A 23,251-nucleotide genomic window follows, 5' to 3' on the forward strand; every position below is an offset into this window, starting at 1 on the left:
ACTTTGTCGTTTTTACCCCGGGGTATATCCTTGAACATTCCATTGCTTGTGGCTAGAATACCGAAAACGGAGGTTATCATTGTCATCCTTCTCAAGAAAAACTCATCGGCAATAAAGAATTGCCAGCAAGTAAAAATGAATCATTCTGAGTTTCTGCACATCTATGCCTCTTGCAGTTCCGCCAAGACACTTGTGTCTATTGCGTAACAGGCTAAAAAACGCTTGTGGAAACTGATATCACCTGCCTCGAATCGCATTGGCGAATGGATGCTTTTCTTGATGCGGGGCCCTTCCGCCTCCACAGTGGATCGAAAAGCTAAACGTGGGGGAATGATGCACTGCAAATGCAGGACTGGCTGGCTGTTCGTGTTAGCTGCACGGTTATGGGTGGCGCCGCGTCAATCCCGCTTGTTTAAATTCTAAAAAGTTATTTTGGATGGTTTTCCTCGTAGAAGAAAAAAAAAAAAGAGGACAATTTCAGACCGAAACATAAATAAATAAACCCTGGCTTGGCCTGCATAGATTTGAACCGTCTCGAGCGGTGGACAGCATTCATACAACGTTTCTGCATTTTGTCGGATTTTTTTTTTCATGTCAGCTCTATAGACGATAAACCGTTATATCGGTCGTTTCATTTCTCGAGAATGTCCCTCTGATTTGCTTTTTTTTTTTTTTTTTTTATATCTCTATAAAGCCCCTCAATCCTCCACAGCACTAGCCGCTGTTGAATATGGCGTCCCACACGTCATCGCCGGTGACAGGCCACCAGGGCCTCACCTTACCCACAAGCTCAATGCATCACCACCAGGATCGGGACGGAAACGGTGCCAACACGGCGACCTCGACCGCCGGAGACGCATCACAGTCGCGGTCGTCGAGGCCGTTCAGACGTTGGGCCTCGTCCCTACGTAGCAGCCCCTACTTGCATCGAGGCAGCTCTGGGAATGCCGAGGAAAGCCATGGCAGGCCGAGAAACTGGTGGCATGTTCATCTCTTCCGCGGCATGGCCAATGACCTGCGTCGCCGGGCACCCTACTACTGGTCCGACTGGAAGGATGCGTGGAACTATCGCGTAGTCCCTGCCACCATCTACATGTACTTTGCCAAGTAAGTCTAGGCCCGACAGTGGAGTGCCCCCCTTTGCCTTGTCTGTTTCTGACTTGCCGCTCAGCATCCTGCCCGCGTTGGCCTTCTCGTTCGACATGTTCTCCAAGACAAACATGCAATATGGCGTCAACGAGGTCCTCTTGTCGTCCGTCCTGGGTGCTGTCGTCTTTGCCGTCCTCGCCTGCCAGCCGCTCGTTATCGTCGGCGTGACGGGCCCCATCACCGTCTTCAACTACACCGTTTACGACATCATGAAGCCCACCGGGGTCAACTATCTGGCCTTTATGTGCTGGATTGGTCTGTGGTCTCTAGTTCTGCACTGGATCCTTGCCGTGACCAACTCGTGCAACTGGCTGCGCTACGTCACTCGCTTCCCGTGCGACATCTTTGGCTTTTATGTCGCCTTCATCTACCTGCAAAAGGGCATCCAGGTCCTCGAACCGCTTGGCGAACAGGAGCCCTTTTACCTCAGCATCGCCGTGGCCGTCATGTTCTTTGGCGCCGCCTACGTCTGCGACAAGATTGGCCACAGCACCCTGTTTACGCACTCGGTCCGCGTCTTCCTCAAGGACTACGGCACGCCGCTGACCGTCATCTTCTTCACGGGCTTCGTCCACATCGGCAGGATGCGCCAGGTCGAGCTCGAGGTCCTGCCCACGGGCATCGCCTTCGTCCCGACGATCACCTCGCGGTCCTGGCTCGTCGACTTTTGGAACATACCCGTCGGCGACGTCTTCCTCGCGCTGCCGTTCGCCGTGCTCCTCACCATCCTCTTCTGGTTCGACCACAACGTCTCGTCCCTCATCGCGCAGGGCACCGAGTTCCCGCTCAAGAAACCCGCCGGCTTCCACTGGGACCTCTTCCTCCTCGGGTTGACGACCGGGATCGCCGGCATCCTGGGCCTGCCCTTCCCCAACGGCCTCATCCCCCAGGCGCCCTTCCACACCGAGTCGCTCTGCGTGTCCGAGATGGTGGCGGACGAGGACGAGGCCGGCGGCCAAAAGGGCCACTACAGCCTCCGCCCGACCCACGTCGTCGAGCAGCGCGCGTCCAACCTGGTCCAGGGCCTCCTGACGCTCGTCACCATGACGGGACCCCTGCTCCTCGTGCTGCACCTGATCCCGCAGGCCGTGCTGGCCGGGCTCTTCTTCGTCATGGGCGTGCAGGCGCTCGAGGCCAACGGCATCACGGCCAAGATGCTCTTCCTGCTGCGCGACGCCTCCCTAACGCCGGCCGGCCACCCGCTCAAGCGCATCCCGCGCCGCGCCGCCCTATGGAGCTTCGTGGCCGTCGAGCTCCTCGGCTTCGGCGCCACCTTTGCCATCACCCAGTCCGTCGCCGCCGTCGGCTTCCCCGTCTTCATCCTGGCCCTCATCCCCGTCCGCGCCCTGCTGCTGCCGCGCTGGTTCACGCCCCTCGAGCTCGCCCTGCTCGACGGGCCCACCGCCAGTCCCTTTACCATGGAGAGCGTCGGCGGGTCGTACGGCGGCGCATCCGAAGACGGCGCTGTGGCGGCGGCTTCTTCTTCTTCTTCTTCTGGTGCTGCTGCTGCTGCTGGTGCTGCTGGTGCTGGTGGTAGTGGTGGCGGTGGTCATGCTTCGCTACGTGGCGGAGGCGGAGGCGTGCTCGTGTCGCCTGCCGCCGCTGCCGTCGACGCCGACGGGCGCAGGAGCGGCGAGGACCTGGCGGAGCGCGGGGTCGCGCCGCCGTCTGCCAGTTCGGCGGTCCACGGCCCGTCCAGAGGCGAGGGCGGCGAAGGCTCCATCGAGATGCGCAGGATCGGGGTGAACCGGCGGGCGCAGTCGACGCGGGCTGGGTCGGGTGAGCAGTAAAATTTGTTTGACTGTATGTGACAGACCGAGAATTTCTTCTTTTTTTTTGTTTTACATATTTGTCTTGTGGGGGGGCAATTTGGTTCATTGCCGGATGGGATATTGCTTATATAAAGGGGGGGAAAAGAAGGTACTTGTGAGGGCCTGAGAAAGATGACGCGCCTAGATATATCATATAGATTTGCGCATGCCGTTTTTATTCTAGATTCAGTATATGTTTTGTTCTGGGGCTCGCAGGCATACATTTAGTTGCTCTGAAATAGTGACACTCTGGTATGGTTAACACGCAGCTTCGTATTGAGATTCCACCCAATGTAAATGTTAACCTCCATCTCAAGTCTCTTCTCATTACATCATGCAATTACTCAGTATCCTCAGATCGTCATAGGGGGAAACATGAGCGAGCCTCTTCTCTTCCGTTTATTGGAGCGCTGCGCTATCTTTACGCATCAGATGGGGTCGGCGAGAGCACAGTCGCGACGCTTTGTTTGCGCCATCATGAAGCAGCAGGAGTCCAAATTCTCCAACCGTACGCCGGAGCTTCCCTTTAGGCTACACGTCTGTGGGAGAGACGACGTCAAAGAGATCTAGCAAAATGGCGTGGTAGGCGGGGAGGCCGAGAGGGAAACGCAGAACCAACAACCCGTCCTCCTGAAATCCGGGTATATTTCAACACCGGGAAGGTATTTTTTCTTCCATGTTTCTTTTCCCCTCCCCGGAGGGTTCTGTTTCCGCATTCTACAGCGAGCCGTCTAGATCGGCATAGAAACCCCCTCGGAAGCGCCCCCTTTTTCCCCCCGTCTTCCTCAGAAAAAAAAAGCTACATTACAACACCATCTCCTTGCTTATGCTCCCCGGAGCGGGAGGAGGGCGGAGGTTCAGGACATCTCGTCTCTTTTTTTTTTTTTTTTTTTTCCTTCCCCCGCGCAATGGCATTGGTGAGATTCTCATGCAGAGGGAGAGAGTACCACAAAATTCTGCACGGTCCCCCTCTCTCGCCCCCTTTCTTCATGCCTTCGTGATAGGTCCGGTACAGCAAACTACCCGAAAACAGTGATTGCGGGGGAGGAATGATCACCATCTCCCGATGAACCGCTGCGAGTTCCGTTACATTCTGTCCCAGTCTGTGATGTCTCTTGCTATCTGCTCCTCATATGACCGGATGGGGGCAAAAACCTGCAGAAAAACAACCCTCCGACTCGACGGACAGGGCCGGTTAAAGTGCAAGAACCCCATGGGCTCAGGCAGTGAACGGGATCATCTGCCGAGGGAGCTTGTGAGGACACGCCCGTTGGAATTAAAGATTCGGCACATGACCATGGCACAACTGCTTCCTAGATGCACGTTATTCTTGTAGTGATGCTGGAGATTGCTTCTTCTTTTTGCAAATGCCATGCGGAGTATGCTGGAGTCTGTTGCAGCCAGTCATAACTAGAACCGTTCGATGAGCCCGTCAGGGGAACTGCAGATAACCTGGTGGCGATAAATTTCTAGCTAAAGCGGCACACCGACAGTAGTAGTGAACCTGCCTAACTTTACTTTGATTTGAAGTTGATAATTTTGTGCGGAATTTCACGGTCACTAGCATTTTCACATCCAATATCCTGCAAACACCAATCGCGTTACCATGGTATCGCGACTCGACTGCCGCCAGATACACCATTCCTGTTTATCGCCCTCCCAGTTCTGTCCTATATCCCTGCTGTACTATTTTGTATACGTGACGAGGCGGACTTGATCCAAGCATGTATTTCTGCGCTTACTTGAACTGGCTCGAATTTGATTGGCTATAGCGGAACATTTCATTTCAGGCAAGGAGTGTCACCATGGAGGGTACCGAATTGGTGTGCAGCCAAGACTCTTGCCTTTGGCCCTGCTGCAATCTTCTCCGACCGGCACTTGCCGGAGGCTGTATGTTGTTGGGGTGTTCATGGGAGGATGGGTATATGCCGCCGACAAAGATCCAGCCCGCGGGACCGGCCCGAGAAAGCCGATCACGATGCGAGGGCGGGTTTGCAGGGGAGGGGGGAAATGAGAAGAAAAAAAATGATAATAAAAAATAAATAAATAAAAAATAAACATAAAAATATGCATCGGCAGACCGTGCACATCGAGCAGGTCAAGCGTTCCTTGGATGAGCAAATTGTAGTTCCCCGATATTGGGGGCGCAGGTCAACCGCAGGGAGAGGAAGCCGAATACTAGCAGAGCAAACGGAACGGGATCCTGGGACCCAACAAGACAGTATCCGTGATGCGTGAAACATAGAGGAAGATATGGACATCTTGATTGATTCGTATATGCAGATTATCATGGGATAGTATGGTGTATGGAACAGAGAGAGGGGTGAAAAACAACTGCACCAGGATATACGGGCTACAGAATGCGAGGGGATGTCGAGTCTCTGTGAAAGTGCGTAGAGGTGTGCAATTTTTCCATGGCCTACTTTTCGTTTGGTGCGGTGATGCTCTTGTTTCCATGGATCCGGCTGGGTGCCCGCATGTCTTGGGCGGTCTGTATGAGATTTGCGGAGCGACAATGTAACATCTTGAGATATATGAATAAAATATATATATAAAAAAGGCTCGGGAACCAGGGGTTCGTCAATCTTTGTTTGTCGATCATGAGGTGGAGATTTTTTTTTTCGGCTCCGGTACAACTACAGTAGGACCGTGACGAGCGTGGAATCTATTAATGAGGAGACTGGGGCGGAGATCAAGAGACACGTGCTGCGCATTAATATCAACGTCATTTATAATGTTGTGCTCTGCCTCAAACATAAACACTTGGTGTCGGATAGCGCTCTGGTACCGCCATACCTCGATCGCAAATACCTCGTACATGTGGAAACATGGGCTGAGCCTGAGGAGTGGAGTTGGGTGTAGGCTGAGATTTTGCTATTTTGATCGCGACTTGACCAAGAGTGGAGGAAGTTTGGGGGACGAGACAAAGTCAAGATAGATGACTTGGATGTGCTTAGTTAGTGCCTGAGGCAGTCTCTCAGTGAATATGGTTATTGTTGAATGCTGCGTTGGTGCTCCTTCTCGCCTTCTGGAACTAGACTAGTGTCCTCCAAGTTAGCAGCAGGAACCTTTGTTGTTTCGATTATCCGTGGTTGTCAGTCAAAACTTGACAGACAAGCGACAGTCGGTGGCGAGTGAGTAAGCCAAGGGCCAGACATCTGTCTCTCATGAACGAGCAACAATTCGAACCAAGTCTTAGCATGCGTTTCTATCACTCACTCCCTTGCTCTGTACCCCACTCTCTTGGGATCTCCGGGCCGCAGCACCAGTCGGGTCATTTATTTGCAACAAGGTTGCAACAAGCGCTGGACCCACTTTCGATGCAATCAATGTATGCAGGCAGGCGCGCTGATCTCAACGTCCATTCCAGTTTTATCCACTTTCTCTTGATCCCTTGAGAAAGGAAGGAACCACAGAGAGAGAGAGAGAGAGGGTTTAAGTGTGTGATTACCTTTCATTTTCAACAGCAACCAAAATAGCGACGACACAGCCGGACACAGTGCATGTAGCTCTGCCATGTATTTCTGGCAGTAGAAGGCGTGGCGCATGCAACAAAATAGAGTGGAAGGTAGGTAAGATGGCTTGATAAGTAGGTGAGGAGCCACCTTCTGCCATTTTTACCGGCGAGGAGATTTTTACCGGCAAGGAGATGGATGCCTTAAGATCCCTCTTGCTTGAATGGGCAAAGCGCAACTTCTGCTACTTGGTAAACGTCAAGATGTAGTCACGCACAAAGTACGTCACAGCAAAAAGGGATAAAGACAAAAAAAAGGGGAGAAATAGACAGGATCCTCCCTGATCGAGCGTCAGCTGTTTTTCCCTGTCCTGTGGTAACATCCCGAAGCTTCTTTATTTTCTGGGGCTATAAACCCAGCAAATTGCAACAGGGATGGATCAGCCTGCCAAAAACAAACAGGCTATTATACGTAGCATCTGTCTGGAACCATAATCGCATTTATCCTACTGACAACATGAACCACCACTAATACTACCTACCTATCTTACCTAGCCTTACCCAATACGGGTGGGTAAATATGCTAAAACACCGTTCAACATCACAAGATTCCGGGATACCTAGGACTTGGTATGTTTTCGATAGAAGGCACCTTAGCTTCTACCACAGCCCATCTGACATCACGGTACCAAACAGTCGGACTCGAGAAGCAACCGGAAACCCATGGTGACGCAAGAAGAGCGGACCGTATGACGTCTGTTTGGCAGAAAAAGAAACTCTCAAGCATGTCCCTTGAGAATTGATGAAGCCGAGCTGTAGTCAATCTGTAGTCGGCTAGCTATCATGATCGACCAGCTTCTATTTTACCTCTTTATGGTGGAGACACTGCCTCCAAAGCATCGATCTGCCTGGTAGTTCTCTACATTGGACACTCTTGTACCATTCATGTACTGGTACATAGGTCTGTTTTCTCTGCTTTGTTGCCTCTTATCCTTCTTCTACCTTGTCGTTTTCTACTGAAAAAGGAAACGAAACTGTCATGCATGGGTCTTGATCTCGGCTGACTATGTACCTCCCAAACTCAACCCAACCCACCTACATAGCTCACATACCTCGATTTAACTTACCTGGACCTCGCCAGACCGGGCTCTCATGGCTTTGGTACCAGCTGCCCAGCCGTCGCGCCATTCACTCGCGTTCAACGGTTCACATTCGTGATCTACGCATCTCATCACCAGCCCTGCGTCTGCTCCACCGAACGGGGCTTTGAACGCGTGCCTTTTTAGGCTATTTGTCGTTTCCATTTTCTTCACGCAAGCCTTGATCCACCGTCGAAACTACACCAACCCCCCGAGACGTGATGGTGTTGACTTTTTTTTTTCTGTTTTCTTGCTGCCGATCTTGACACGACCTTGACAAGCAGGTGTCTTTCTCCCCTCCCGGGGAGCCCATCATTGCCTCGACACCATTGTGCGATGTCGTGTCACCCCCTCCAGCTGTGGGGGCGTATTACTTTACAACAGACATATCCCAAGAGGAACATCTATACCCCGACTGGCATTCAACTACCTCATCAAGAAGACCACCAAACAGCCCACTTTCTCAGAGAAACATACACCCCTACTATCGCTCACTGGTCTATACCCTGCTATACGACCAAACTTCACTATATCTGATCCGATCCTGTCCGTTCCGTTACCAACGCCGACCGTCTCAGCACAAAGCCCGGACACAAAAGCTCGGAGAAAGTCATCGACAAAAGAGAAGAAACATGAAAAAAAAAAAAAAAAAAAACAACTAGCGACACACATGCGGGCCCAAGGCCTCCGCCTGCATTGTGAGTTTAGTGGGGTTTACCCCTATTTTTCATTTTTTTGTTTTTGTTGCTGTGAGCTCCTCATTCTCCCTTGGACCACTGTTTCGATATCATCGATCCGACTCGCCCAGAAAGACTTGCATATAAGCGGCTAGATTCTGGAGGGTTATTTTCCTTTGTTTGCCTCATCCCTGCTTCTGGTTCGGATGGTGGGTAAGCGGAGGAGATGGTGGGGCGGATGTGGCCCTCGTTGGGTGGCTTTTGGTGAGGATATGCGCTGCCGCCGCTCCAGCATCCCCCCCCCCCCCCGGGCTGTATAGCCCAGCTTTCTCAGAGACGAGATGGTGTGGATCAGAAGACATGAGGGCAACACTTCGGAAACATGCTCATCAAGCATGCGTTGAAGAGGTTGGTGAAGCTTTTTTATGGCCACTCTAGTCTTGGTCTATATACACAATGCTTAAGTCTTGTAGAAGAAGGGGAAGAAAGACAACACCTTCGAAAGCACAAGTATGAAATGAAGCGAAGTCATGTCTCTCCCGAAAGGATATCGTTCTGACCTGTCTAATATATACAATAAAAGCCTCCACGCTGCATACTAAATGAGCAAACGCAAAGTTGGGAGAAAAAAAAGACGTAAGCTATCTATCTAGAAATGTGCATAGCCATCAGGAGATGCAGTCTCCCTAAACCACTGCCTTTCGATCCCTTTCCAAATCCGCTCCAATGAGTGTTTTCATTCGTACCCGTCCAAGCAACAGAAAGAAAATCCCCTCCGCCCCCCTCCCCCTTGTGCGTAACCCACCACAAGTAAACAGATGGCTTCGCACTTCGGCGCGAGCAAGTACAACCCGCGTATGCAAGCCCCCAAAGACTGAACAAAACGAAACAACAGAAAACTCAAAACCGCACTATAAGTACATTAGTCAACTTTGACAAAAAAGAAACCTAGAGATCAAAAACAGCCAAGATGTATGAGATAGGCTAGTCCAACAAAAAAGAGTGCGCTTTCCTTTTTTTTTTTCACCTCTGCATCCACACGATGTAGAAGAAACAAGGATGAAAGAAAAAAAAGAAAAGAATTGGTATCTCTCATGAAAAAGAACGGAGGGGATAAAGCTCAAAGTAAACAAAAGGCGCGAGACAATCATCCAGTCATTTTCCGAGGGTTTTTTTTTTCTGCCACAAAAATAAACAAACAATGGAAAAAAACAGAAAAAAGAAGGAGTTTGTACAAGAAGGGCTCAGTCAATGATGCGCAAAAGCTCAAAATGGCATAGTTACCAATGGATGGATGCAAGAAATGCTTATCATGAAAAAAAACGAACAAATGCCATGATTCGGATAAGCCCAAGTTCACGTCCTATGTTTGAGGCGAACCATCAGTCAAAACTTCGATGGGTTTTTTTTTATGGAACGGAGCCAACAAGGCAGATCAGCTCAAGATCCGACGGCCTCAGTTCGCAGTCCCATAAGGTGCAGAACCCGAGGTTGCCCCCGCTCCAGTCCCGAAGCTCTGCTTTCTCTTGAGTGCGGCGTCCGAAGACGTGGTATATTCGGGTGACCTATTAGGCGGTGACACCACTGACCCGACTGCCTGGCTGCCCGCTCCGCCACCGATGGGATGCAGCGTAGTACCCGAGCCGCCGTCACGTATCGATGTCCTCCCGGCACCTCCGCCAATGCTCTGGAATGCTTGGGAGAAGTCGTTGGGCGGTGCAATTGGTGCGCTCATCTGCGGGAACTCCGTCTGTGAGCGGTAGCTGGGCGTCCGCGGCAGGCTGAAGTCGACGGGCGCCGTCAGAGGTGCCGATGGGAAGCTGGCAGAGTAGCTGGAGGACGAGCCGCCAATGTGCGAGGTCGATGCCGTCCGCGTCTGCGCCGTTGGTGATTGAGCCGCCAGCCCTTGACCAGGCGGTCGGTATGGGCTTGACCTCAGGTCCAGGCTCAGAGGCTGCATTGTCGCCGCAGCAGAAACGGACCGAATTCTGTTGGTGCGGTTTTGGTTGCTGTTTTGGATGCTGCTTGACTGAAAAGTCGGATACGTCATGTGCGTGGGCGAGTGGACGGTGGAGCCTGCATGAAATCCCAGGGGTCAGCTTATGACAAGAAACACCAAAACACCAAAACACCAAACAAACCAGCCATTCTCGGCTCCTGGCTTGACGATTGATTGACTTACCGGTATAGGTGCTCGAATCATAGCCAGCCATCGTCGAGGGCGTGCCAATGCTGTCACTGCCAGCCTGATATATTGACGAGTGACGTCCGGGGAGATGTGGGCTTTGTGGTCCATGGTATGTAGAGTAGTCAATTGAGTCTCCTTTCCAAGACATGCTCGACCTCAATGGCGATTGGAGCGAATCCGACCTCGACCGTGACATGGTCTCACGTAGCTGCAGTGGCTGAAGTGATCTGATTCCTTGGCGCTGGTGATGGGCATGCATCTGCATGCTTGCATCTTGCCTGTTGAAGGGGTTGGAGGTCCGCGGTGCTGCGCTCAATGGCGATGAGAGCTGCCCCGGGTAGCCATAGCGGTCACCAGTAGCGGAAGAAATCGGTGACAGCATGTCAGAATTGCCCATATTGGCTGATGGGTTGAACCCGATGCTGCCAAAGGCTGGGCTGAGGCCCGTGGGAGACAGGTGGTCGTCGGCGGCATCGCCCCTTCGAACGTCCACCATCAGGGGTCGCATCATGTGCTCGGCGTAAGAGGACCCGGAGAAGTCTACCGGCGAGCTGATGGGGGTACCTAGAGTATGCACGGCTCCATATGGAGAGTGTAAGGCCTGCACGTTGTCGAAGTCGTCCGGGACGGCTCTCATCTTGATCATGCGATCTCGGTCGTCCGCCGTGAGACGCTTGATCTTTGCTCGCCTATACGAAAGGGTGAGGACAAAATGCCTACGTCAGCAAACGCACTAGGCGTGAGGCGCAGCAAAAGACTCAAGCTCTCCTCAGGCATTTAACCGGGCTTACCTATTTTGAAACCAGACCTGGACCTGCCTCGGGCTAAGACCAGGAATCTCCCTGGAGAGCCGTTCCCTATGTGCTGCATCTGGATGAGGCTGTTTTGCAAACTCGCTCATCAGAAATCGTGTTTGCTGGTGCGTGAGCCTGTCAAAAGCAATAAAACCGTTAGAACGACCGTTGCAACTTGGAATTAGATGGCGTTTCCCATCCGAGCTCGCTGACGTAGTATTCGCCCAGCGGCCGACCGTCTGCCCAATCATACCTGAAGCGCTTCATCTTCCTCCTTTGTGCAGTCCTCTCTGCGGCTGTCTGAGGCTGCGACGAGCCGTCCCCGCCGTCCTCGTCTCCCTCATCTAACATATCCTCGTCATCTAGTCCGTCATCCTCCTCTTCCTTGACCCCCTGGCCCTCATTTGCACCAAGCCTAGTCGTCAAAAGGTCCTGCCCTTGTCCTCCAGTCGGTGCCGACATCAACGAGTCCGTGTTGAGTCTCAAACCATGGTGCTCACCAGATGCATTTCGTTGTTCCTGTTGGTTTGATTGGGAAGCTTTGTGAGAGTACATATCCCCCTTTTCCTCAGGCTGCTCCTGAATCGGCGACGGCGCCTTCTGCCTCAATCCCAAGGGATCGAAGCTTCGTCGATCACCTAGACCCGGCAAGTTGCTGTTGATTGGTGACTTGTTGTCCGCTCCCCCTGCAGTGTTCTCCGTCACCGTCGATCGTGGCTGCGACGCTGTTTGCTGCGCATTGTCAGTCGAACCGGAGACATGCTCATAACTTTGACCAAATATATTGTCTCCAGGCGGGAGAAAGGAGGGATAAGATCCCGGCCAGTCCGGCTGCGTCGACAACGGAGGCTCGTAATGGGTCGACATCCGTGTACTAGGAGCGGGCTTTCCGAAAGGCCACTGGTTTTGCTCAGACTCGCATTGCCTGGAAACGAGCATTGGGAACTAGTGACGCTGTGCGTATCGATGAGAGAAAGGTCCGAATAGTCTCAGTCGGCGAACCACCGAGTCTCTTGGTCTCACGCGATATATCAACAAAACCAAGTATGACTGCGAAGATATAGTAGGTAAGGCCGTGCTTCAAAAAAAATTTCCCATATCCAAGCCCCGTGTTCTATGCAAGCGTTGAAACAAAGGGGAAAAGTCGGAGAAGGCCGAGTCGATCCTGAGGTGCAGCGGCTACGCCACTGTCGGCTTTGTGACTTTTTCCAGGAGAAGAAGGCGCCTAAGGGTCGACGAGTGTTCTGGCGTGCACTCCAGTGGCAGTCGTGTGACGCGGGGGCAATAGTAAAAGGTGTATGCGATGTAGGCGGTGATGAGATAGTGATCGGTCAGGCGTTGGAAGCCAAAGGAAAGAAATAACCCAAAAAGAATGACCAAGAGAAAGAGCAGTTTATGCGAAAGATATTTAAGGAGATCTCCACGATATGAGGTGGTATTGATAGTAGATCGCCGGAGAAGAGCAAAGACGACAAGCAGGCAAGATTCTTAGCGACCATGTGTCAAGGACCTGGACGCGGAGTGATATATGGGCGGAGAGAGCGAGGGCGTGCTAATGATATTCTGGTGGGGTTGATCGACCTCGATGCTGCCCCTTGGTCTGCCAGGGCCCCCCGAGGTGTGTATGGAGCGCCAGGTCAATGGCTACCCTGTGGTCGCAGCAAGGCCGCCTGTCGAGGGAACCCCAGCAGCTTTGTTCAGCAGGACAGAAGCGGGACTAGAGTAGTACCGAAAAGTCCTGCGCATCCAAGTTTCAATCCCTATGGGAAAAAGACCAAGGAAGAACCGGACTCGGAAACAGAGAGATGATTTTTGGTTGGATGTGGCCCAAAAGAGAGTATAGCATGAAGTGAAGTATCAGAGGGCAGGCTGGATGGGTGGTGCAGAGTAGGTACATGTATGGACTGAGTTGTGCTTGGACAAGAGGGAGGAAAGGGACTGCAAGATCACAATGATACCTATGTATATGGTACGAATAGGTACCGGCACACTCTACCTTACCAGAGGGCCTGCACCGAAGTGCAAGGGGAGACATACAGGGGTGATTGAAGTGAAAGGTCGGAGGGGCCTACCGTGACTAGGAAGCGGACAGGGGGAGGGATGGACCCGGTACAGGCTTAGGGACTGTGGATACTATGGGTACAACGACTCAGCGAGTGTGTTTTAAGGCTGCCCGTTTGGAGAAAAGCCGCAAGCATGGGGATGAGAACCAAGGCATGCCAGTACAACTAAGGGAAAAAAAAAAAGAAAAAAAAACACACACACACATACAAATGGTACCCGCCCTGCCTGGGCCCTACAACAACAAGTGATGCATGCACTGACTGGCATGGATGAAAGGTTAGCAGGCTTCCCGCCCAGCTTTGGTTGGAAACTACTGAGCCACAAAACTCATGACAGATTTTGCTGGCACTGTGCTACCAGAAGGGCATATCAGACAGACCTAGGCCTTGTAAGAGCTCTCTCGGCTGAATGGCTAATGCCGTGTGCCTCAGGTTCTTGGTTTGGATGGCACANNCGAGTTGCAGCCAACCCAAACGATTCGGCAAACAAGCAACCATCGCCAGGTAGGGCCAAAACGGCCCAGTTGCATGCATAACTGCCTATTAATTGGCAGCTGCTACTATTTGTACTGACGACTGGGCAGAGAGCTTCGGTGTAATCCGTACCAGGAGCACGAGGTGTAAAAAATTCAATAAACCAAGTACCAACCTGTGATGCAGCAACGTTGAAAGGAGACCTTGGGAGGCGGTAGGCGGTATCTGTCGCCCTATACTAACAGAGAAAAGGCCGCCCCCGGATTAATCGGGGCCGGTTGGCTTGCTCTGTAAGATTAACGAAGATGCGAGCAGGGGAGCACGACAGCAAGGCCTGTCAGCTATGCCCCATAGCTGGAGGAAGGAGTGTGCGAGACTGCGAGTGCGCCTGGTGTGAGTTGAACGCGGGCTCTGCTGACGGACGCCCTGGAGGGGGTGGTGATTTTGCTAAAGGTGCAAGGTATGCGGAGCTATGCATGCGTGGCCGACGGTGGAGTAGACTTGGATCAAAATGCAAGGATCTGACGGCAGAAGAGAGTTGTACATGTACTTACATACCGAGGAGGAGTGCACGACAGGCATCTGCTCGTCCATTACCACCAATAAAACTGGAGCAAAGCATCCGAGCCATCATGGGTATGTTGGAGACAAGATTGCTCGAGCCTGCATCTGAGAAAACCATACAACTGATTTAAGAGCTCTGCGGCGATCCTTCTATGCTAGGCAGCCGTCTTGAGTGTGAGTGAACAAGAACTGATACCAATACTATCACCACAGAAGAGATAAGGCTTGAACGCGGCGCTAAATTCATGTCCAGCATGCAGGGCACGTTGCAAGAAGCGCCGGACTGCGCGATGCTATGCTGGTTGCGCCGCGGAATAAAAGAGCGCAACTTGAGTAGGCACTTACGGTAACACATACACCACAGGAGGGGAGCATGCAGCCCAATACAGTCCTTTGACGCAGCCAGGCACGATGCAAAGGCCGCTGTCAACGTCTAGGATCAAATTTCTTGCGAGAGAACCAATTAGGATGGAGCGGTACTTCTCGAGGCTGAATGTCTAGACTAGCAGAGGCCCGCCGCTTTTGCGTTGCTTTTGCCCGTCCTGTCGAGTCCAGTCATGTTCTGTTGCTGGCATTTCGCGGGGAGGAGACGAGAGTTTGATGGAGGGGGCGCAGCTAAGAGGGGCGACAGGGGTTGAACGGGGGTGAGGACATCAAAAAGTGATGAGGTAAGGGCTCTGGTGGATCTGCTCTTGGCAGATACTCAAGTTCCTGCGCCCGAGCATGAAGTTGTGCGTCCATCTCCCGCGGCGAAAGGCAGAACTGAGTTCCGTATTTTTACGCCAAGCAGAATGGAAGATTTTGAGACTTTGCAAATGGGTGGTATACAGGGGATGAAGGATGCTCACCGGGACCGTGGTGAGCAAGCTCACATTGTGTCGCCGTCTAGTCGCGATGTCAACCCCTGGTAGGCAAGAAGCGAGAGAGGGGCCATGGGCATGATCACCATAATCGTCGAGATCTCTCATAGCTTACACTTTGCTTGTTTTTCTGTGGATCTTGTTCGTGGTTGGTAACCGCAGTGAGATGACAGAGTCGCAGGGACTTTTCGTGACTCTGGTGGTCTTCTGTTCGTCGTCGCATCATACGCTTGCGAAATAAGTAGCTAGGTGTTCCAGCCTTCCCTGGCAATGCAGATATGAGGCCCAAGTGGACACCCAAGACAAAGTCTTTGAGTTCCGGTCTCGATTAGTTGCAGGGCAAACAAGCTTGCCAAGAAACGCAAAGTGGCTGACGGCCACGACATCCCGCTGGTCATCATCTCCGTGGCCCCTGACAAACCTGCAAGCCAACCATGGACTGGATTTGATGAGCCCCTACCGCAATGTGCCTGGAATATTAGATTAAAGACAGCCCAGGTCTTGCGCAACAACCCACACAGAGGAAGCCGCCGGAATTGGTAGCTGACAGACCCCTGGGCTGGTGGTCGGGACAGACATAGCTCAACGAATCTAGCAGTACCGAACGGCATTAAAGTCTGGAATCAGTCAGTTGATCAAGGGCCCTTGGAGGACATCCAATAGGACCCTCTTCGCCCAAGGTAAAACTCAAAACAGCTTGGTTTACCTCCATCGACGGCAGCTATTTCGGCTTGTCCGCCCACCCCTCCAGATGCATCAATGCCGGATGAAAGAGGCACCACGAAGAAACGGGATGCGACCGGGGCGATGTCATCGGCCAGCCCACCTGGACGGTGGTTGGTGGCCTGTGGGAAGTTGCGCCGAACAAGCCGTAGGCTGATATGGTGTGCAGCCCTGGCTGGAGTCAGAGTCGGCTCATATGGTGGGGTCGGCTCAGGCGGATGTGTGTGTGGAGTGCGGCGGGCTGCTTCTCAATGGAAGCGTAGCCTCCGATGGGACATTGGTGCTTCGATTCCCGACGCCTGGTATGCTCAATGCTGCTGCTTGTGAGGGCCGCAGTTCTGCGTGATTGGCCATGCGGCTGCCTGCTGGTAAAAATCAAGCAGGAGTCAAGGGCTTGGGAGCATGCAGTCAAGGTACATACATGCATTACCTACTGATGATCTCAATGACAGACATTCCTGACTCTTTTTTTTTCTTTTTTTGTACGTTTTGCGTTGCCATATCTCTGCTCTATTACGAATTGGCATCGCCTCGCAGGGGACGTCGCAGGGTCGCGGTGAACACCGATGGCCTTAATGCGCGGTCAAGTAAGTAAGTGTTGTTGTTTGTTACCTTAGACCAGTAGGGTGACATCCGGATTTGCCTGAGGGGCGAAAGCATATATGCAATGGCAGCGCCGCTTTGAAATGCTGTTTTTTTTTCGAGTTCCGTTGTGGTTGGTTAGCTGGAAGAATACCCTGCCCAGAGTCTGTGGGGTCCGTGGGTGAAATGAGTTTGGGGGCCAGGAAGTGAGTGGTTTCATTTCTTTCTGCTTTGCTTTTCCCTCCTCTCTCAACTTGATTTCAATATTTTTTCTCCCTCTCTCTCTCTCAGTTGTTGTCTTGTGCTACCCCGCTGAATCGCCTCGAAACTTCTTTCCCTCCTAGCTAACTTGTCCTCTAATGATCTGTGGATCTGGACTGATCTCCGGGCCGGGTAGCGCCTGCCACCCCGAGCGGCCAGTGGATGGAAAAGTCTGTGCTCAAAAGCGGCCACCCCACCCATCCTGGACAATTTTGCACCGTGCAAGCGTGTCAGACGGGCTGGCGGGTTCTCCATGGCCTGTTCCGTTGGCAGGCACAACTTGGCAACAGTGCCCAAGTATCAACAACTTTTACCGTGTGGGAACCAAGCTAACAGAGAGCGTTTCATCGGGGCTGCTTGCTCTTGAGGCCGGCTAGAACCAAAAGGCCTACCTCGAAATGACTTCGCGTGAACGACAAGCGACTGAACTTGACTGACTTGTTTCCATACCGGCTTATTTCACTTCAAATCTTAGGCTGTCTCAGAAGGAGGGATAGGCGTGGAATCCACGTGTTAGAATGAACATGTTGGTTTTGTTGACCCAACCCATGCGACATAATGTTCCAATGTCACTCACACTGGGGGTGTCTGCATTGTAGCGCGCACAAAGGCGCTGTACTGTTCTCTGATACAACTGCGCCATATATGAAAAATAAGGTAATTACTGTACCTATTAATTTCAGGGGCAATCATCCAGGCACCAGGTCCAAAAGCAAACAAGCAATTTGCCAGTGATTTCGACAGCCATCGGAACTCTGGGAACTGATTGACAGGCCCTTTTAGGACTGATCGTCCATACTTTCAAGGTTTGTCTATGCTGATATGAAGGACTTATCCATGGGTCGAATTAATATTAATATCCTCGGTTCGTAAATTTGGGTGATCACACATTTAAGTCAACGATCTTTGGAGCTTGTCGCATTTGGAGTAGCAGGTCGGTTACCGAGTCGTCACGAATGAGCATCGACCTGAGCCGCCTGCTTCATGTCATGGCGCGATGACTGCTTTGTTTTCTTTGCCTGTGGGAAACGGGATCGGGACAGTATGTCTGACTCCACGCATGTTGAGGGAGGTACCTATCCGCCGAGGCAGAAGGTGAGTGGCTCGCACGGGCAGCAATTTCCAAAGTTATTTTTTTATTTTTTTATTTTTTTTTTGGCCTCTTCGATCCCTTCAAGGCTAGTCTTTTTTCGAGCGACAAGGGGGGAAATCGAGGACGACAAAAAAAAAACCACGCCATTCGCAACCCCACTAGCAATCCCAAGAAACCCAAGTGCCGACCTGGGCGCGACGTGCTCCTCCACCCCCTCCCCACCCTCTCCGAAGGATCTTCGATCGAAACACTACCTATCTGTATGCGCAGTTGCTTTCCCGTAAGATTCGAAATATCCATAGGGTTGAGAAAATAAATTGAACGCAATTTACGATCGCGACGGCAAGGGGTAGCAAAACATGCAAAACATGCAATGGGAAAAAAATAAAAAATAAAAAAAATAAAAAAAGTCTCAGTCTGATCTTGCTTGGTACATTGGATGAAGAAAATTTCCACCCCTGGAGAAAAAGGGGGTTGACTCGTGCTGAACCCTAGCTAGCGCTTTGAGCAAACTTGGCGCGGTCATTCCATCAGCGTGCTAATTATCGCCAGGACGGACAGAATTTGGGTCAAAAAGCAAAACGGTAATCAGTCGGGGCACAGAAGTGTGTTGAAAAGTGTCTTACCGGCCGGTGGCGTCAACTGAATTTCGGGCAAGGCAACCGGAACGGATAATGATAGCCTTAAGAGCGATGCCAATCATCGCACTGGTAGAAGAAGAAGAAGAAAAAAAAAAAAGAAGCATGTACCCGCCCCAGCACTTCCGCACAGTCGCGGCAAGTCAAGCCCCCTCGGTTGTTACGTTTCTGCTTCTTTTTCAGCTGTTGGCTCCCATGCTTATCCCGTCGGTTGTACATAGTAATACCCGGCAAGACAATGCCTTGAATGGGATCCGGACCCATCCCATTGATGGTGAATGCCAATGCTCCGCAAACACGAAGCTTCTGCTTTGACGTAGTAGGTCAACTTCTATTCAGCTTGCCACCATAACGTTGCAAAAAGTTGTCAGGGAAGAGCACGGAATAGCATCCACAAGCAGAGTGGCCTTGTAGCGTGACTTTGGCGTTGTTGGCTTGACTCTTCGGGACGTTAACTTGTTTAGGATAAGATCTGGAATGGATTTACTGATCTCGGTTAGTCGATCAAGGAAAGTACCGCCAACAAGCGCCAGAAGGCTTTGCTTGTGGCCGGGAATTCATGGGTCGAGATAGAAAAGAGAAAGAAACACAGCGTTGCATAAATGTTTCTTTTTTTGTCTTTGGAGACCTAACCTACTGCGTAGTCACAGTCACTACAGGGTACTACTCGTGGCTACCTTGCACAACGGTATGTCCCAGTGAAGGAAGTCGCAATTAACCCAGCGTTGCTGGGGTATTTGTTCAACCTTACCCCATTAATGACAAATAGTGGAAAGCCTGTGCTTTGGAACATCGACCCATCTTCGGGGAATGCGCATCGGGCATTCGCCGAAACGGCGCCGTGAGTGCACAGCATACCGGAACGTGCACATTGTCCACCGCCGAGACAATGCCCCGGAGCAACCCCTCTTTTCGCATTAAAGACAAGACTTGATGAAGAGGAAGAAGAAATTGGTACCTGACAAGGAAGTTGATCATTGGTAGATAGAAAATAACTGCTCCTGGATATATACCTCATACATACGCAGAGCCCATCGTATCGTCGGCTTCGGTGAAATGGCGCTCGGCCTGGTAGAGACCAAGACTTTTCCACTCATTAGCTTTTAGGTGGAGACCGGAAAGGGTTTGTCAAAACTGTGCTGTACCGTACCATTCGGCACCAGGTTGGGCAGAAGTGACCAAAGTTTCCACTTGTCGGCTGAACGTTGACTGCCCAACTGAGCGTTGAAAGCCACCTCTATGCCACATGAGGAGCCCCCGAGGTGGGACTAAGCCATGACGTGGTTCGCATGGTCATTGTCACTTATTGAACCATGTTTGAACGAACACAACAATTGCCCATTAGCCCATCCAGGCCGTTTGGGACTGTCTGTGCTCTGCGAAAAAAACGAGCAAAACTGGGAAGACGGTTTGCATAAGACAACCGACATGAAGTCAAAATCTGGATTGGAACTAGCGCTAATTGATAAGAGAAAAATTTCGCCGTACGTTCCCGCTGTCAACTGAATCTAGCAAAAGTCTATTCACCGAGAAAAAGATACATTGCACCACGACTGACTCTGCTTGCCAGGGTCCCTATGTCCGTCTAACCCATACAAGTTGGCATGAGCACGATACCACGCAATCCCCGAAGCGTTGAGTGCACTGTCGAGTTTTCTATGGGAAATCCTGGGTCTACGTGTATGCACGCTCTATTTACGAAATGACTATAGAAGTTAAAAGCTATTTTAAACGGCGAATCAAGGATGCATGGCATGTTTTCACTGGCTCCTCCTGGGGAGGGGTAAAAGAAAAAAGGAAAAAAAAAAAAAAAAGCCCTTGCTTGCCGGAGGTAGGGGTGTTTTATTCATCTCTCTAGGTCTAGGAAATTAGTCCCTGCCACAGGACAACATCGCATCTTCCTTCGCCCAGGTTCCTGAGAGAAGGGTTCCTTCCAGTCATGGCGTTAGATCCCAAACAATGCCCTGGAACTGTTATTGATTCTCCAGGAAGAATAAGCAAGTCTAGCCATACCCTACGTAATTTCGGGCGGGACTTACGGGCCAGTTGCCTGTGAGTTCCAACAATTCAGCACGGCTCCGACAATTCTGCCCGCTTGCACGCGATCTTGGGCCAGGGGTATATGTACTGTACTTAATACAGTATGGTGATGAAAGGGGGAAAAAAGGTGATGGGTGATGGGCATGCACAGTAAAACAAGGGGAAGGAACTTCCATTGTCAGGCGAATGATAAGATAACGATATGGAAGGAACCATGGAAAAATTCCACCACCCCACCCCACCAAGAAATCAAAAAGGACCCACCCATCCTCAACCACCTAATGACTACTTCGTCACTTGTTGTACGGTGCTGTACTCCAGCATGCCATGCAAGCTTTCAGGCACCAGGTCACCGGCCCCACTTGGCTACTTCTTCCTATGTCCACTTTGAGAAGAAGTGGGAAAAAAGGGAAATGAAAGAAGAAGCAACCCTCCGCGATCCAGACGGCGCAGAAACTTGAGACAGAAGGCGTCGGAGTAATGGATTGTGACCGCGTCGCCTCGAAAGGTTCGCGAAATTTGTCCATTTTGCTGGCATCCTTTTATGTCTTCCAATCAGAAGGTGATAATCCACCACGAATTGCAACGAGGGCGTCCTTGGCCATGTTTCTTGTTGCTTTTTTCACTCTTTTCCTCCACTACATCTCGTCTCGATTGCCTAGTTTGGACATTCCGCGTAAATCTCTTCTACCTGTACTGCATATCGTGATAGGCTATGATGTGCAAATATATCCCTAGCACGTTACACCCTCGAGGCTAGGATTGCGATAAATGGACGGCCGGGTAAGGAACTATGTGCTTTATTTTCTTCCCCCTTTACCTTTCTTTTTTTTGATTTTCCCTATGAGCGAGATCCACATTCTCCCCCGACAGAACCATATGGGTAGGAAGCAAGGTCCACGGTCGCCATACAGTATAGCACACACACATAAGAAACATGGACATGAGAGCTTCAGATCTCGGCCCAGATGGTTGCGCCACACACAACATAATTGCGCCGCAGATGAATTCCTCCGAACAACCATTTACCCAGTTCACGGGAAAGGTCAAGCTACAATCGAACGTGAATTGCTTTCAAGCTTGGCCGACGCCGATGGTGTGACACCGAGGTTACGATGCCGAGGTTTCCCTTCGGTGTGTGAGTGTGTTATTTTCCCGTCTATCTGGTACTCTCTATATACATCAATTCTCCAGCCAGGCTAGACATCCCAAAGCCCTGGCCTCGCTATAGCATTCGCACACTGGGAGCAAGGCCCCCCACGGGAATATCCTGGGTTATGTTACAGGATACAGCACTCATTTCGGTGCAGTCGCAACTCCCCTGGACTGTTGATCGCCCCCCTGGATGATGAGCACACCAACAGTCTTCACCAGTGTGAAATCGATTCCTTGGCTGGAAAATAGTAGTATATATCGCAAGTTGGATCTGCATTAAAAGATACCTTGTCGCTGTGGATCATGAAAGTGTATTCATTTGTTTCGTTCCAAGCTTTAATTTCTTACCGTTTGGCCTCTTGAGGCCGGGCCGTCGTCAGCCTTAGATACCTGTCACGGTTTTCACTACCGTGTCCGTATGGCCGGCCGAAGGGAATCTATCTATGGTCCGATCTAATCATCCCAGACGATTGTCTGATTTCGTTCGGGAAATTATGTCATTGAGTGGCAAGATGTCATCTCCTGAGCAGTCGCTCTGGCTGCCAGTTCTGTTGCAATATACCCCTTTTATCAGTTCATGCGGATGGACCAAACGGGCATACGCGGCCAGCCATGATAAAACTCAAAATGTACGGAAATTGACAGCCTTCCAAGAATGCGGACACCATTGTTTTTACTCTGTCATCTCCAGGAGTGTGTTATAGCCCCTGTTTCCAATAGCAGGTCGGACCTGATATTTCATGAGTATCGGAATTCCTTCCCCTCTTGGGCTTCTGTCGCGAGCCAGACAGAAGCAGGTCACTAGGTCGACCCCAGCGGCCCCTTTTGCCCGGATTTTCACTGATCCTCGTGAATATGATGATACGTAAGCTGGCAGGTTTAAAGATCTAGTCTAGAACACTGTTGGTGTACAGCTCGCAGCCATCACCAACCGGGACGGAGCGTATATCTTGCCTCCTGTGACTGGTGTAATGCCTTTGGCCGGATGGCAATGTTGGCATCGGAACGTTTCTGCCTAGCAGAAACGCTCTGCGGGATAATACGCAGGTACATCCAGCCTCATGGCTCAAGAGACGGGTTTTGCACTCGGGCGGCCTGCGCCAAGTAAGGCATCGAGCCATGATGACTGTGACGACTGTTGAACATGTTGCGGGTAACATTGCAACCATCCCCAACTCTCCCTAACGGAATTTATAGTGCGGTGCTTTTTTTCTCCAATTGGCTTTGTTTGACTGCTCTTGCTTCCCGCCTACTAGAACATCATCTTACGCACGCCATCTGCCAAAATTGAGGATTTGTGATGCACCAGAGATGAGCAGAGCTTGTATACCGGCTAAAAGCACACAAGCCCGCTCGAAACAACCTTGTTTTCGCCCCCCCTCCCGTCTTTCTGTAGTGAGCACTACAAGCCATCACTGTGTGCGTTTGAGTGGAGGTTCAATATCGAGCCGTCTGCTAGTCGACGCGTGATATCGACACTGCAATTTCCCCCACGCTCACTTGCATGCACCGAAGAACAAGACGTGTGCTGCATGTTGTACAGCACCGGCTTGTTCAGAGGGGCCTTGTTGTTTTTGATCCGGTCG

At 51.3% G+C, this 23,251-nt stretch overlaps 5 protein-coding genes across 5 annotated transcripts; 2 read left to right on the forward strand and 3 right to left on the reverse strand.

The window, feature by feature from the left end:
• Positions 1-730: 730 nt before the first annotated feature.
• On the forward strand, positions 731-2,939 carry PpBr36_02345 (uncharacterized protein; the record flags this gene model as incomplete). Its single annotated transcript, XM_029889527.1, has 2 exons — positions 731-1,107; positions 1,172-2,939. The coding sequence occupies 2 exons, from the start codon at positions 731-733 to the stop codon at positions 2,937-2,939; spliced, it is 2,145 nt and encodes a 714-aa protein (XP_029752896.1).
• Positions 2,940-9,686: 6,747 nt separating this feature from the next.
• On the reverse strand, positions 9,687-12,151 carry PpBr36_02346 (uncharacterized protein; the record flags this gene model as incomplete). Its single annotated transcript, XM_029889528.1, has 4 exons — positions 9,687-10,306; positions 10,413-11,107; positions 11,210-11,347; positions 11,466-12,151. 4 exons carry the CDS (start codon positions 12,149-12,151, stop codon positions 9,687-9,689), a joined length of 2,139 nt encoding a protein of 712 aa, XP_029753065.1.
• Positions 12,152-13,163: 1,012 nt separating this feature from the next.
• On the forward strand, positions 13,164-13,811 carry PpBr36_02347 (uncharacterized protein; the record flags this gene model as incomplete). Its single annotated transcript, XM_029889529.1, has 2 exons — positions 13,164-13,285; positions 13,613-13,811. The coding sequence occupies 2 exons, from the start codon at positions 13,164-13,166 to the stop codon at positions 13,809-13,811; spliced, it is 321 nt and encodes a 106-aa protein (XP_029753064.1).
• A 1,155-nt stretch (positions 13,812-14,966) lies between these two features.
• On the reverse strand, positions 14,967-15,379 carry PpBr36_02348 (uncharacterized protein; the record flags this gene model as incomplete). The annotated part of the gene is made up of 2 exons (XM_029889530.1): positions 14,967-15,198; positions 15,282-15,379. Coding segments are annotated over 2 exons (330 nt in total), but the record flags the coding sequence as incomplete, so codon positions are not given.
• Positions 15,380-20,876: 5,497 nt separating this feature from the next.
• On the reverse strand, positions 20,877-21,115 carry PpBr36_02349 (uncharacterized protein; the record flags this gene model as incomplete). Its single annotated transcript, XM_029889531.1, has 2 exons — positions 20,877-21,049; positions 21,085-21,115. 2 exons carry the CDS (start codon positions 21,113-21,115, stop codon positions 20,877-20,879), a joined length of 204 nt encoding a protein of 67 aa, XP_029753062.1.
• Between the last annotated feature and the right edge of the window lie 2,136 nt (positions 21,116-23,251).

Source organism: Pyricularia pennisetigena, chromosome 3, assembly GCF_004337985.1.
Source record: "Pyricularia pennisetigena strain Br36 chromosome 3, whole genome shotgun sequence".
Lineage (NCBI taxonomy): Eukaryota > Fungi > Ascomycota > Sordariomycetes > Magnaporthales > Pyriculariaceae > Pyricularia > Pyricularia pennisetigena.